The sequence below is a fragment of the Doryrhamphus excisus genome, linkage group LG6, assembly GCF_037039965.1.
Source record: "Doryrhamphus excisus strain RoL-2023G ecotype Guam linkage group LG6, RoL_Dexc_Guam_v1.1, whole genome shotgun sequence".
Classification (NCBI taxonomy): domain Eukaryota; kingdom Metazoa; phylum Chordata; class Actinopteri; order Syngnathiformes; family Syngnathidae; genus Doryrhamphus; species Doryrhamphus excisus.
In genome coordinates this window covers 8,693,571-8,708,508 of record NC_136362.1, presented here as the reverse complement: position 1 = coordinate 8,708,508, position 14,938 = coordinate 8,693,571, and the positions used below count along the sequence as shown (strand labels likewise).

Genomic DNA, 14,938 nt, shown 5'->3' with positions numbered 1-14,938 from the left:
TAGCACGAAGTTCAAATGTATGGAAATCATAAACTGGTTTTATGCGCATGCTAGCAATGTTAACATGCTAATGTTAGCATGCTACAACTAGCATGGCCGTAGTAAGTGTTACTATATATGTGGCTACCCAAGAAAATAGCAAAAAAAAATGTTAATATGCTAACATTAGTATGCTAACAATGCTAGCTGGGATGGGCTCCAGCACCCCCCTGCGACCCTCGTGAGAAAAAAGTGGTAGAAAATGAATGAATTTATGAAAACATACCATGGATGAGGTTTGAATGACTGAAAGAATGCTAACATGCTAACACCTAGCTTAATAGGCGTGTCTACCTCCGAAAATGTTAGCATGCTAATGTTAGAATGCCAACACGTAGCATGATAGCACGAAGTTCATATGTAGGGAAATCATAAACTGCTTTTATGCCCATGCTAGCAATGTTAACATGCTAATGTTAGCATGCTAACAACTAGCATGGCCGTAGTAAGTGTTACTATATATGTGGCTACCCAAGAAAATAGCAAAAAAAATGTTAATATGCTAACATTAGTATGCTAACAATGCTAGCTGGGATGGGCTCCAGCACCCCCCGCGACCCTCGTGAGGAAAAAGTGATAGAAAATGAATGAATCTATGAAAACATACCATGGATGAGGTTTGAATGACTGAAAGAATGCTAACATGCTAACACCTAGCTTAATAGGCGTGTCTACCTCCGAAAATGTTAGCATGCTAATGTTAGAATGCCAACACGTAGCATGATAGCACGAAGTTCAAATGTATGGAAATCATAAACTGCTGTTATGCACATGCTAGCAATGTTAACATGCTAATGTTAGCATGCTAACAACTAGCATGGCCGTAGTAAGTGTTACTATATATGTGGCTACCCAAGAAAATAGCAAAAAGAATGTTAATATGCTAACATTAGCATGCTAACAATGCTAGCTGGGATGGGCTCCAGCACCCCCCCGCGACCCTCATGAGGAAAAGGTGGTAGAAAATGAATGAATTTATGAAAACATACCATGGATGAGGTTTGAATGACTGAAAGAATGCTAACATGCTAACACCTAGCTTAATAGGCGTGTCTACCTCCGAAAATGTTAGCATGCTAATGTTAGAATGCCAACACGTAGCATGATAGCACGAAGTTCATATGTAGGGAAATCATAAACTGCTTTTATGCCCATGCTAGCAATGTTAACATGCTAATGTTAGCATGCTAACAACTAACATGGCCGTAGTAAGTGTTACTATATATGTGGCTACCCAAGAAAATAGCAAAAAAAAATGTTAATATGCTAACATTAGTATGCTAACAATGCTAGCTGGGATGGGCTCCAGCACCCCCCCGCGACCCTCATGAGGAAAAGGTGGTAGAAAATGAATGAATTTGTGAAAACATACCATGGATGAGGTTTGAATGACTGAAAGAATGCTAACATGCTAACACCTAGCTTAATAGGCGTGTCTACCTCCGTAAATGTTAGCATGCTAATGTTAGAATGCCAACACGTAGCATGATAGCACTAAGTTCATATGTATGGAAATCATAAACTGCTTTTATGCCCATGCTAGCAATGTTAACATGCTAATGTTAGCATGCTAACAACTAGCATGGCCGTAGTAAGTGTTACTATATATGTGGCTACCCAAGAAAATAGCAAAAAAAATGCTAATATGCTAACATTAGCACGCTAACACGTAGCATAATAGCACTAAGTTCATATGTATGGAAATCATAAACTGCTTTTATGCGCATGCTAGCAATGTTAACATGCTAATGTTAGCATGCTAACAACTAGCATGGCCGTAGTAAGTGTTACTATATATGTGGCTACCCAAGAAAATAGCAAAAAGAATGTTAATATGCTAACATTAGCATGCTAACAATGCTAGCTGGGATGGGCTCCAGCACCCCCCCGCGACCCTCATGAGGAAAAGGTGGTAGAAAATGAATGAATTTATGAAAACATACCATGGATGAGGTTTGAATGACTGAAAGAATGCTAACATGCTAACACCTAGCTTAATAGGCGTGTCACCCTCCGAAAATGTTAGCATGCTAATGTTAGAATGCCAACACATAGCATGATAGCACTAAGTTCATATGTATGGAAATCATAAACTGCTTTTATGCGCATGCTAGCAATGTTAACATGCTAATGTTAGCATGCTAACAACTAGCATGGCCGTAGTAAGTGTTACTATATATGTGGCTACCCAAGAAAATAGCAAAAAGAATGTTAATATGCTAACATTAGCATGCTAACAATGCTAGCTGGGATGGGCTCCAGCACCCCCCCGTGACCCTCATGAGGAAAAGGTGGTAGAAAATTAATGAATTTATGAAAACATACCATGGATGAGGTTTGAATGACTGAAAGAATGCTAACATGCTAACACCTAGCTTAATAGGCGTGTCTACCTCCGAAAATGTTAGCATGCTAATGTTAGAATGCCAACACGTAGCATGATAGCACTAAGTTCATATGTATGGAAATCATAAACTGCTTTTATGCCCATGCTAGCAATGTTAACATGCTAATGTTAGCATGCTAACAACTAGCATGGCCGTAATAAGTGTTACTATATATGTGGCTACCCAAGAAAATAGCAAAAAAAATGCTAATATGCTAACATTAGCATGCTAACACGTAGCATGATAGCACTAAGTTCATATGTATGGAAATCATAAACTGCTTTTATGCCCACGCTAGCATTGTTAACATGCTAATGTTAGCATGCTAACAACTAGCATGGTCGTAGTAAGTGTTACTATATATGTGGCTACCCAAGAAAATAGCAAAAAAATGTTAATATGCTAACATTAGCATGCTAACAATGCTAGCTGGGATAGGCTCCAGCACCCCCCGTGACCCTCGTGAGGAAAAAGCGGTAGAAAATGAATGAATGAATGAATCCCAATAAGGGGGAACTACGTTACTATGTTACATTACAGTGAACCACTATCACAGACATGGTGTCCTGCCTTATAAGCCAGAAACCTGCTTACTCGACTCCGCCCCCTAAATTTCCATAATGGAGGCTCCTAGAATGATCCGTTTTCTTTGACCGCATGTTACCGTGTTCTGCCTCTTCAGCTTGAGTTGATTGACAGCCAAAGCCTCAGCGTACTCCAACTCCTGGATGTTCTGCAGCTTCTCCTTGTAGCGCCTGAACTGCTCCGTGATGAGGATCTCCACACACCTACATGCGGGCGAAACAAAGCAGAACCCAGTCCATACCTGCGGCGAGGGTTCAGGTAAAAAGTCAAGACTCACGTGGTCGTCCTCGGAACGTCCTTCATCCCCACAAAGGGGTCATCGTAGTCAGGAGAGCGAAGAATACACGGGGCAAAAACAATAGCGAGGGAGCTCGGGGACATCTTATTGTAATCTTCCTCGTTTGCCACCCTGCGGCGACACGCACATTAGCACGTTCCACATCAAACGACGTCAGGAAAGTGTCTCGTGGTGTTGCGGGGAATGGAAAACGTACCGGACAAGATGGAAGATAAGCCGCTCCAGCGTGTTGTAATTGGCCAGAGGAAGCTCGTCCACCTTCTGGTACACTGCCCTGATCCTCTCCGACCTTTCTGGAAGCTCTGCATAAAACAAAAAAGTCGCTAAATTTTAATAATAAATTAATTTCAAAGCGCAATTCAAATGAATGAATATGGACTCACCCACTGCATGCAGGAAGTCCTTGTAAAGACAAAAGGTCATGAGGGGGTCGGGCAGCTCTCTGAGCCACCGTTTCAGCAGGCCTGCCACGGTGTGGATGTGGTAGTTCTCCAGACAGGCCGCCTCGGGGTCTAAAGCCACAACACAAACGCTACTATAATCACGGTGAGGAATTTTCATCATTAACAGTAGTACTTATGCGGGCTGCATGGCGGTCGAGTGGTTAGCGCGCAGGCCTCACAGCTAGGAGACCAGGGTTCAATTCCACCCTCGGCCATCTCTGTGTGGAGTTTGCATGTTCTCCGTATGCGTGGGTTTTCTCCGGTTTCCTCCCACATTCCAAAAACATGCTAGGTTAATTAGCGACTCCAAATTGTCCATAGGTATGAATGTGAGTGTGAATGGTTGTTTGTCTATATGTGCCCTGTGATTGGCTGGCGACCGGTCCAGAGTGTACTCCGCTTCTCGCCCGAAGACATCTGGGATAGGCTCCAGCACCCCCGCGACCCTCGTGAGGATAAGTGGTAGAAAATGAATGAATGAATGAGTTCTCCTCCTATTTTGTGTGGAAGTGGTAACTTTTTGGCTTCTTATTTTGTCTTTCCCCACCCTTGGCCATCTTAGTATGGAGGTTGCATGTTCTCCCCGTGCATGTGTGGGTTTTCTCCGGGTACTCCGGTTTCCTCCCACATTCCAAAAACATGCTAGGTTAATTAGCGACTCCAAATTGTCCATAGGTATGAATGTGAGTGTGAATGGTTGTTTGTCTATATGTGCCCTGCAATTGGCTGACATTAATAATCCAGCCTCCCAAATCCCTTCAATGTATTTATTCTAAACTAAAAAGGCTTTGAAACTTAGTGCGGAAGAAGGACAAAGTAAGACGCCAAAAATGTACCACTTCCACACAGAATGGGTGAAAAAAGCTTTTTTCACTATTTCATGTCAGACTCTGCATGCACGGCAGTGCTAGTTAAGGTAATGTAATGTAAGGTAATGCTGGGTAATGTCTCATCATCATTACTGACACCTAGCGACAAGAATGTGATCGTTATCGTTATCATTCCATATTTTTGGACTAAGAATAGGTCATAGGTTAGACTCCAAATTGTCCATAGGTATGAATGTGAGTGTGAATGGTTGTTTGTCTATATGTGACCTGTGATTGGCTGGCCACCAGTCAGCTGGGGTAGGCTCCCTCGTGAGGATAAAATGAATGAATGATTATGAAAACATTCCATGGAAGGCTTTGAATGATTGAAAAAATGCTAACATGCTAATTTTAGCATGCTACACCCTGCATTTATATAAGTGTTACCTCTGAAAATACTAAATGTTAGCATGCTAACATGCTAATGTTATCATGCCAACATAGCACCGGAGCATGACAGCTGAAAGTGACGAGGATAGAAAATAGCAACCAAGCTGATGGTTAGCATCTATAAGCTATTAGCATCTAACCCATCTCCATGATCTGATGCAGCTCCCGGGCACGGCAAGCTGAGCCCGACTTGCGGTAGAGGCCCTCGGTGTAGAGCCCGTTCATCTCCACGTGCAGCAGCAGCAGCTCCACCACCTTGGGCACCGGGGTGGTCTTGCTGGTGAGGACGCACACGTGTACCCCGAAATGAAGGGCGCCTGGCACGCTGTCGTCCTTTTTTTTAATAAAAACAATGAAAAAAAGCATGTTAAGTGTGTGTGTGTTTTAAGTCATGTGGTGTGTTTTACCTGCAAGGCGCAGCGTGTTGAGCAGTCAGTGATGATCTTGGTCAGGCATTTCTTGTGACATATCAGCTTGCAGGCTGCAACATAAACGCTGGCATCAAACCGCCTTCCATCCCTCTCCGCATGTCCAAGGCCAAAGGTCACATAAGCCTGTCTCATGCCCGTTACATAAACTTACCGGTTTATTCTCCTAAACTTACTACTTTACTCTTGTAATATTACTACTTTTTCCTGGTACATTTATGATGTTATTCTCTCAGATTATTTCAATACAATAATACAGACTTCAATCTCTTTTTAAAGTTTACAACTTTTTTTGTCATGAATTTATGACTTTTGACGTAAATTAAGGACTTTATTTTCGCAAATTTACAACTTTTTTTGTCGTAAATTTACTTTATTACTCTTGTTAATTTATTACAATATTATTGTAATGGTAATGGTTTTATTTCATTTGAACATGCATCAGATTACAATTGAATGCATCACATAATCAGTTCCCAGTTCCACATGTCCAAAAGGAGTAGGAAGAAGCAAAGCTTATTAAATCCTACCCCTCCATCTGGTACTTTTACAATCAGTAACTGTTACATTTGTTCACTTCCTGCTTTCCTAATATAGTTCAAGGTTTGTTTTTTTAAATGTTTTTTATTTTTTCTAATTTTTATTATTTATTATTATTATTTTATTATTTTTTATATTTTATTTTATTTATTATTTTTTATTTTATTTTTTATTTTTTATTTTATAATTTTTTATTATTTTTTATTTTATTTTTATTATTTTTCATTTTATTTTTTATTTATTACATAAATTTAATAATATTTATTTATATTTAATATTTTAATAAGCAAATCTTATTAAATCCTACCCCTCTATCTGGTACTTTTACAATCAGTAACTGTTACATTTGTTCACTTCCTGCTTTCCAAAATACAGTTTAGGTTTTTTTTTATTTTTAATTTTTTTGTAGTAAATTTATTACATTATTCTCCTATGTTTACGACTTTTTGTTATACATTTGACTTTATTCTCGTAAATTTACGTCTTCATTCTACAAATTTATTATTATTATTTTTTTTTTTTATTTCTCACCAAATTTCTTTTTTTTCTCAGAAATTTACGCACTACCGCTCAAAAGTTTGGGATCACTTGCAATTTTTTTTGTTTTCCAAAGAAATTAAACTAGAAACTAAAATCTCTTATCATGCTGTTAACTACTCCCTTCAGAGAGCAGCACAAACTGGGTCTAACAAGGACAGAAAAACGCTGCACAGCTGTGCAAGAAGACAAATATCTGAGAGTGTCTGTGGTGCTGAAACATACCGCTGCACATGTAGGCTTTCTCCATGCCCCAGATGTAGGAGCCACACAGGTCACATGACTGCATGATGTTCACCTGGTAGGTGCTGAAGCGGTGGTCCAGCGGACCGTCGGGCTGTGAAGAGAAGCCACTGCAATGATTCCCTGTGCTTTGATATAACGTTCCATGCAGCCTGAAAAGTTTCTCAGCTTACACATTTGTCCTTTTTCCTTCTTTTCTTGGTCGTCTTGGAAGCCTGCAAGAAGGCAGAGTCGGCCACAAGTCTTAATTCTCGTCTCCAAGCCGTCTGAGCGACGTGAGAGCAACAATGACCTTGACCGGCTCCGACTCCAACCTCTTCATCTCGCCCCGGATGAAGCCGTCCAGCACGGACTGGAACAGGTTGACCACCAGGGATACTTCGTTCTTCTTCTTGGGGCCGGCCAGGGAGCAGACCTTGCTATGGTAGCCCTTCATCAGGTCCTTGTAGCCGATCTGAGGCTTCTGTGAAGTCATCACGTTTTTTTTTAATAATAGCAAACATCTCCCGTGACGCACAACACGCGTACACTGACCTGCACAGAGAACATGCCCTTGATGGTCTCTCTGAACTGCATGGTGGCGGTCAGGAAGATGCCCTCTGTTTGCGACAGCTCTTTTATTCGCAGTCGCAACTCGTTCACCTGAAAGGCGACATTATGGCTGAGATGATCACGTTCAATAGCGGAGACGGTGGCGCCTTCTCATCAATACTTCACTCACTCATACCGAAAACCTGAAAAGTCCTTCCAACTTAGGAAGAAAAAACATTTCTTCCAACTTTTTGAGTTCTGTATTAATCAGAACATGGGTAAGTTTCAGGAAAATATCAGTTCCTAACTAAAAAAAAAAAAACAACAATTTTTTTTAGCATAACATTAGGAATTACACGTGGTTCAGTTCCTAATGTTATGCTAAAAAAATAGTTTTTTGGAATATTGTCTTCTATGGCTACTATAAAAACATGACACCTACTACCGAGTTTTTATCTGGAAAAAAATTTCTTTAAACTTTTTGAGTTCTGTAGTAATCAGAACATGGGTAAGTTTCAGGAAAATATCAGTTCCCAACTAAAAATTTTTTTTTAGCATAACATTAGGAATTACACGTGGTTCAGTTCCTAATGTTATGCTAAAAAAATGTTTTTTGCTTTGGAAAATATTAGTTCCCAACTAAAAAAAAACAAAAAAAATTTTTTTTAGCATAACATTAGGAATTACACGTGGTTCAGTTCCTAATGTTATGCTAAAAAAAATGTTTTTGCTTTGGAAAATATCAGTTACCAACTAAAAAAAAAAAAAAAAATTTTTTAGCATGACATTAGGAATTACACGTGGTTCAGTTTCTAATGTTATGCTAAAAATATAGTTTTTTGGAATATTGTCTTCTATGGCTTCTATAAAAACATGACACCTACTACCGAGTTTTTATCTGGAAAAAAAATTCTTTAAACTTTTTGAGTTCTGTAGTAATCAGAACATGGGTAAGTTTCAGGAAAATATCAGTTCCCAACTAAAAAAAACAAAAATACGTTTTTTTAGCATAACATTAGGAATTACATGTGGTTCAGTTCCTAATGTTATGCTAAAAAAATGTTTTTTGCTTTTTTAGTTGGGAACTGATATTTTCCTGAAACCTACCCATGTTCTGATTACTATAGAACGCAAAAAATTGGAAGAATTTTTTTCCCAGATGAAAACTCGGGAGTAGGTGCCATGTTTTTATAGTAGCCATAGAAGACAATATTCAAAAAAACATTTTTTTTTAGCATAACATTAGAAACTGAACCATATGTAATTCCTAATGTTATGCTAAAAAAATAGTTTTTTGCTTTTTTTAGTTGGGAACTGATATTTTTGTGAAACTTATCCATGTTCTGATTACTATAGAACGCAAAAGTTGGAAGAAATTTTTCTCCAGGTGAAAACTCGTGAGTCGGTTGCATGTTTTTATAGTAGCCATAGAAGACAATATTCCAAAAAACATTTTTTTTAGCATAACATTAGGAACTGAACCACGTGTAATGTTATGCTAAAAAAATTGTTTTTTGCTTTTTTAGTTGGGAACTGATATTTTCCTGAAACTTACCCATGTTCTGATTACTATAGAACGCAAGAAAATAGAAGACATTTTTTTCCAGATGAAAACTCGGGAGTCGGTTGCATGTTTTTATAGTAGCCATAGAAGACAATATTCCAAAAAAAATTTTTTTTTAGCAAAACATTAGGAACTGAACCACGTGTAATTCCTAATGTTATGCTAAAAAAAAGTTTTGTTTTTTTTTTTTTAGTTGGGAACTGATATTTTCCTGAAACTTACCCATGTTCTGATTACTATAGAACGCAAAAAAATGGAAGAAATTTTTTTCCAGATGAAAACTTGGGAGTCGGTTGCATGTTTTTACATTAGCCATAGAAGACAATATTCCAAAAAAGAATTTTTTTTCAGCATAACATTAGGAACTGAACCACGTGTAATTCCTAATGTTATGCAAAAAAAAGAATTTTGTTTTTTGCTTTTTTAGTTGGGAACTGATATTTTCCTGACACTTACCCATGTTCCGATTACTATAGAACGCAAGAAAATAGAAAAAAAAAATTCCAGACGAAAACTCAGGAGTAGGTGCCATGTTTTTATAGGAGCCATAGAAGACAATATTCCGTGGGCCGCTACTGTGGGGGTCGGATTGTGAATAATGTCTGGGATTGAATGAGTTAATAGTGTAGACACACACTCAGTTATATCCTAACATATATCATGTCTGCCCCCCCCCATTATTATTATTTTCTCACCTGGTTGCCGAGAAACTCATCCAGGTTGCGTAGTTCTTTGGGATTGGTGATCTCGCGGTCCAGGGAAGCGTTCCACTGCTGGACCCGAGTGGCCCGGCTGATTTTGATGGTCGGGTTACGACTGATGCGGGCGGAGTGCTGGTCGGGCATGTGGTAGGTTTGAGGCGTGTACCTGGGCAAGGTGACTGAAAGCGGGGGGGGGGTGACCGAGTTAAAAGTGCAGTTGCAGGGAGTGACCACCAGTGGGCAGCATTTGAAGTCATACATACTAGCTTTATCCTGTGAAGGTGCCTCAATGCTGGTGGTTAATTTAGGGGATCGCTTTCGCAGGAATCTACTAAGAAACCAAATTCTGCAGAAAATACAACCTCCATTCAGAAACATGCAAAAGAAAAACCAACACTTTATGTTTTAGAGTATTTTTAGTTACTTCTCAGGTGTGGTAAGATGTGATTGGTTAGATCTCTGCAGGCTGGACTCATCATTGGCGCGACTGGCTGGAAGGCTGAACCGAGACCCGTCCGGTTCTGTAGGGATCTAGAAGAGAGAAAAAAAAATGTGGAACCCAAAACATTTTTTTTTGTACCCCCCACCCGCTGGTAGCCAAGCTCATCTCCCATCACCAGCCCACCTCATGCAGAACCGTTTGACCCAAATTTGGGTGATAATAGCCAGAATATGACTACTAATATGACTTATTTGACTTGTTTGTATTATTTGGAGTGCAATACTTCAAAGGAAACATGCAATCTGTTGCACTTTAATAGAGCTAGTCTTCTGAAAAATAAGATTCTGCAGGCATTTAAGCCTTGGCAGAGGTCTGAACGCTTGAATTGAAGAAAAAAAAACACGTAGCGACAAAGAAGAAATAAATGAATGAGAAGCTTCAGAGACGTTTGCAGGCTTCCTTCTTGCGCTGTCCCGCACACATGCAAGACGTGCATGCACAGCAGCGCCGGCCAAAGCGTGGCCACTCGGGTCTGTACCTTGACCTGAGTTTTGAAGGCGCGGACGTCCACGCTACTGGCTGAGGTCTTCAGGGTGGGCGCCCGGGGGCTCATGGGCGGCAGCGGAAAGCTCCAGTACTCGCTCTCCTTGGAGCCGGCAAAGTTAATCACCAAACCGCTACGGGCGTAGGCTAAACGTCGCTTGCGTTTGGGCTTCCTGCGCATGCGTACCCTGACCTGGTGTGTAGGGGTGCGGGGAGGAGGGGGGGGGGGCCGGGAAAGGTGATGAATGAAGCACAACGCTGGGGTGCTTGTGTGATGTACGTGAGGAGCCTGAGGAGGAAAGTTAGAGGAGTGCTTGGAGAAGCTCTTACCTCACTGGCAGACGGTGAGCTGTCCGAACCGGAGGAGCTGACCTTGGACAGCTCATCCGCAGACATGGACTTCCCCTTCCGCCTGCGTTGGATGGTAGTAGACATAGTAAAAGTAGACATAGTAGACATAATAAAATCTATTATACATAGTAAACATGTTTACGACTTGCAGAATATGCTTTTAAACATTGTTAGAGCCCTCTAGAAGTGAAATAACACCCCTATAGTCACCTTTAAAGTGCTATTACCCAATATGGTAGACATAATAAAACCTATTATAGATAGTAAACATGTTTATGACCTTCTAAATATGCTTTTAAACATCGTTAGAGCCCTCTAGACATGAAATAACACCCCTATAGTCACCGCTAAACTCCTATTAGCCAATATAGTAGACATAATAAAACCTATTATACATAGTAAACATGTTTATGACCTTCTAAATATGCTTTTAAACATTGTTAGAGCCCTCTAGAAGTGAAATAACACCCCTATAGTCACCTTTAAAGTGCTATTACCCAATATGGTAGACATAATAAAACCTATTATAGATAGTAAACATGTTTATGACCTTCTAAATATGCTTTTAAACATCGTTAGAGCCCTCTAGACATGAAATAACACCCCTATAGTCACCGTTAAACTCCTATTAGCCAATATAATAGACATAATAAAACCTATTATACATAGTAAACATGTTTACGACCTTCTAAATATGCTTTTAAACATCGTTAGAGCCCTCTAGACGTGAAATAACACCCCTATAGTCACCGCTAAACTCCTATTAGCCAATATAGTAGACATAATAAAACCTATTATACATAGTAAACATGTTTACGACTTACAGAATATGCTTTTAAACATTGTTAGAGCCCTCTAGAAGTGAAATAACACCCCTATAGTCACCTTTAAAGTGCTATTACCCAATATGGTAGACATAATAAAACCTATTATACATAGTAAACATGTTTACGACCTTCAGAATATGCTTTTAAACATTGTTAGAGCCCTCTAGACAGACATGGACTTCCCCTTCCCGCGCCAGGAGGGAATGAAAGCCAGAACTCCAACACTTACTGAAAGTCTTTCCGCCTGTGCACTTCCGGACTTGACTCGTCGCTCATCCTGCCCCGCCACCTCTCGCCCTTCTCCTTAAAGCCGCGTCCGTCTTTGTAGCGCTGAAGGGGGACGCTCTTCGGGGAGCCGGCACCGCTCTCATCGCTGCCAGCTTTTGGGTCCAAAGGAACAGAGAAGGGTCGGTTGAGGGCTGGCGGACAACCCCGACCGTCGCAACTCTCCCGGCTCCTGCCCCCCTCCTGCGCCGACTGACCGTTGACCGGATCCGTCTGCTCGCTTCTGTTGGGGCTGAGCTCCACTTTGTGCTGCCGCCGCAGTCCTTTCCTCGATACTCTGTTTTAAAACAATGTATTATCTAAGTGATCTAAGTACTCTTGGTTTCGTTTTTTATCGTTTTGAGCTTTGAATTGGCCTTAGAGTATCAAACACCACTTTCTAAATATGCTTTTTGACATTAGAGATGAAATAACACCCCTATAGTCACCTTTACAGTGCTATTAACCAATATGGTAGACATAATAAAACCTATTATACATAGTAAACATCTTTATGACCTTCTAAATATGCTTTTAAACATTGTTAGAGCCTTCTAGACATGAAATAACACCCCTATAGTCACATTTACAGTGCTATTAGCCAATGTGGTAGACATAATAAAACCTATTATACATAGTAAACACGTTTACGACTTGCACAATATGCTTTAAAACATTGTTAGAGCCCTCTAGACATGAAATAACACCCCTATAGTCACCTTTACAGTGCTATTAGCCAATATAGAAGACATAATAAAACCTATTATACATTGTAAACATGTTTATGACCTTCTAAATATGCTTTTATACATTGTTAGAGCCCTCTAGACACGAAATAACACCCCTATAGTCACCTTTAAAGTGCTATTACCCAATATGGTAGACATAATAAAACCTATTATACATAGCAAACATGTTTATGACCTTCTAAATATGCTTTTAAACATCGTTAGAGCCCTCTAGACATGAAATAACACCCCTATAGTCACCGTTACACTCCTATTAGCCAATATAGTAGACATAATAAAACCTATTATACATAGTAAACATGTTTACGACCTTCGAAATGTGCTTTTAAACATTGTTAGAGCCCTCTAGACATGAAATAACACCCCTATAGTCACGGTTAAACTCCTATTAGCCAATATAGTAGACATAATAAAATCTATTATACATAGTAAACATGTTTACGACCTTATAAATATGCTTTTAAACATCGTTAGAGCCCTCTAGACATGAAATAACACCCCTATAGTCACCGTTACACTCCTATTAGCCAATATAGTAGACATAATAAAACCTATTATACATAGTAAACATGTTTACGACCTTATAAATATGCTTTTAAACATCGTTAGAGCCCTCTAGACATGAAATAACACCCCTATAGTCATGGTTAAACTCCTATTAGCCCTATTAGCCAATATAGTAGACATAATAAAATCTATTATACATAGTAAACATGTTTACGACCTTATAAATATGCTTTTAAACATTGTTAGACCATTATCAATCATTTCTTCCCTAAATGTGAAGACTCATAATACATGGCGAGTTTAACAGTGTACAAGTATTATCCTTGAGTCATATCAGGAAAACGTACCTGATTCTTCCGGGTTGGCCTTTTGTAGAGTTCTCATCATCGGATATCTCCCCCAGTTTCAGCGACCTCTTTAGTGAAGTGCGCCACGCAGTTTGGATCACCGAGGCAGCTTTGTTGCGCTTCTCTGAAAACTCACGCCAACTCCTCTGAAATACCCCACACAACAATCTACTCACAAAGTAGTCAACACAATAAAATCATAAAAAAAGAGTATATAGAAATCAATCCATTCCCATATATTGAATGGAGTTGAATATAAATGGTTATATTTCAGCATATCATGAACATATTGAATCTATTCATATGTATTCATTTCAGGCCACTTCTGATGTTGCATTGCATGATGAAATAAAAGGCCGCTGAATAGATCCATTTCTGGCTGCCCGCCACTAATAAATTCAGACCGCCACAGACAAAAAATTGCTTGTGGTTTTTAAGTGTCATGAGGTGTAATTCACATTTGAGCCACTAGATGGTAGTCAAGTATAGTATACGGTGTACCTGTGTGAGACATTAGCTTGAGACATTATCAATGGGTGTAGCACTTTGGAAATTCCACCTGTATGATAAGCGATGCATCTCTCCTCTGCAGGAAGTGCATCCTCATCAAACAAGCCCGGAACCAACGCTGGAGGATGATGATGTGACGTATCACTTCCTTGTTGAGGGTGTCCTGGAGAAGCTGCCTCTCTTGTTCTTTAAGGAACACCTGAGTAGGAGGGGATGAATAAATACAGAAACAACAACAACAACAACAACAACAACAACGCACAGCAGGAATCCTCACCTTGGTTTTTCCTATTTGGTAGGTACCCTGGTCCAAGCCCAATCGGGTGAGCAGGTTGCTGATGTGCTCAGGAGATTCCTTTGCCTCTTTGGGAAGCAACATTCGGAATTTATCAACAAATTCCTGTCAGAGAGACAATATCATAGCTTTTTTAATACACTGCGAATCTTATCTTTATCACTTTCTAAATACGCCTTTTGACATTAGAGATGAAATAACACCCCTATAGTCACCGCTACACTCGTATTACCCAATATAGTAGACATAATAAAACCTATTATACATAGTAAACATGTTTATGACCTTCAATATATGTTTTTAAACATTGTTAGAGCCCTCTAAACATGAAATAACACCCCTATAGTCAGTTAAACTCCTATTAGGCAATATAGTAGACATAATAAAACCTATTATACATAGTAAACATGTTTACGACTTCTAAATATGGTTTTAAACATTGTTAGAGCCCTCCAGATATGAAATAACACCCCTATACTCACTGTTAAACTCATATTAGCCAATATAGTAGACAAAATAAAACCTATTATACATAGTAAACATGTTTA

The 14,938-nt window shown here is 39.5% G+C and overlaps 1 protein-coding gene across 4 annotated transcripts in view; it reads right to left on the bottom strand.

Annotated features, from left to right (window-relative positions):
* The window catches only part of LOC131125296 (unconventional myosin-IXb), a 38,911-nt gene that overhangs the window by 2,886 nt on the left and 21,087 nt on the right, over positions 1 to 14,938 (bottom strand). For 2 of the 4 annotated variants that reach the window (XM_058066711.2, XM_078791355.1), the window contains exons 20-38: positions 14,373 to 14,495; positions 14,145 to 14,294; positions 13,586 to 13,731; positions 11,948 to 12,280; positions 10,871 to 10,952; positions 10,536 to 10,733; positions 9,980 to 10,086; positions 9,819 to 9,901; positions 9,550 to 9,734; positions 7,294 to 7,401; positions 7,052 to 7,222; positions 6,933 to 6,974; positions 6,742 to 6,853; positions 5,419 to 5,492; positions 5,152 to 5,344; positions 3,693 to 3,821; positions 3,506 to 3,611; positions 3,289 to 3,420; positions 3,091 to 3,214 (exon numbers count right to left, since the gene is read on the bottom strand). In XM_058066711.2, the coding sequence (XP_057922694.2) occupies positions 3,091 to 3,214; positions 3,289 to 3,420; positions 3,506 to 3,611; positions 3,693 to 3,821; positions 5,152 to 5,344; positions 5,419 to 5,492; positions 6,742 to 6,853; positions 6,933 to 6,974; positions 7,052 to 7,222; positions 7,294 to 7,401; positions 9,550 to 9,734; positions 9,819 to 9,901; positions 9,980 to 10,086; positions 10,536 to 10,733; positions 10,871 to 10,952; positions 11,948 to 12,280; positions 13,586 to 13,731; positions 14,145 to 14,294; positions 14,373 to 14,495 (2,598 nt within the window). The remainder of the gene's footprint in view (positions 1 to 3,090; positions 3,215 to 3,288; positions 3,421 to 3,505; positions 3,612 to 3,692; positions 3,822 to 5,151; positions 5,345 to 5,418; positions 5,493 to 6,741; positions 6,854 to 6,932; positions 6,975 to 7,051; positions 7,223 to 7,293; positions 7,402 to 9,549; positions 9,735 to 9,818; positions 9,902 to 9,979; positions 10,087 to 10,535; positions 10,734 to 10,870; positions 10,953 to 11,947; positions 12,281 to 13,585; positions 13,732 to 14,144; positions 14,295 to 14,372; positions 14,496 to 14,938) is intronic. The other 2 variants (XM_078791354.1, XM_078791356.1) reach the window with 2 other exon arrangements.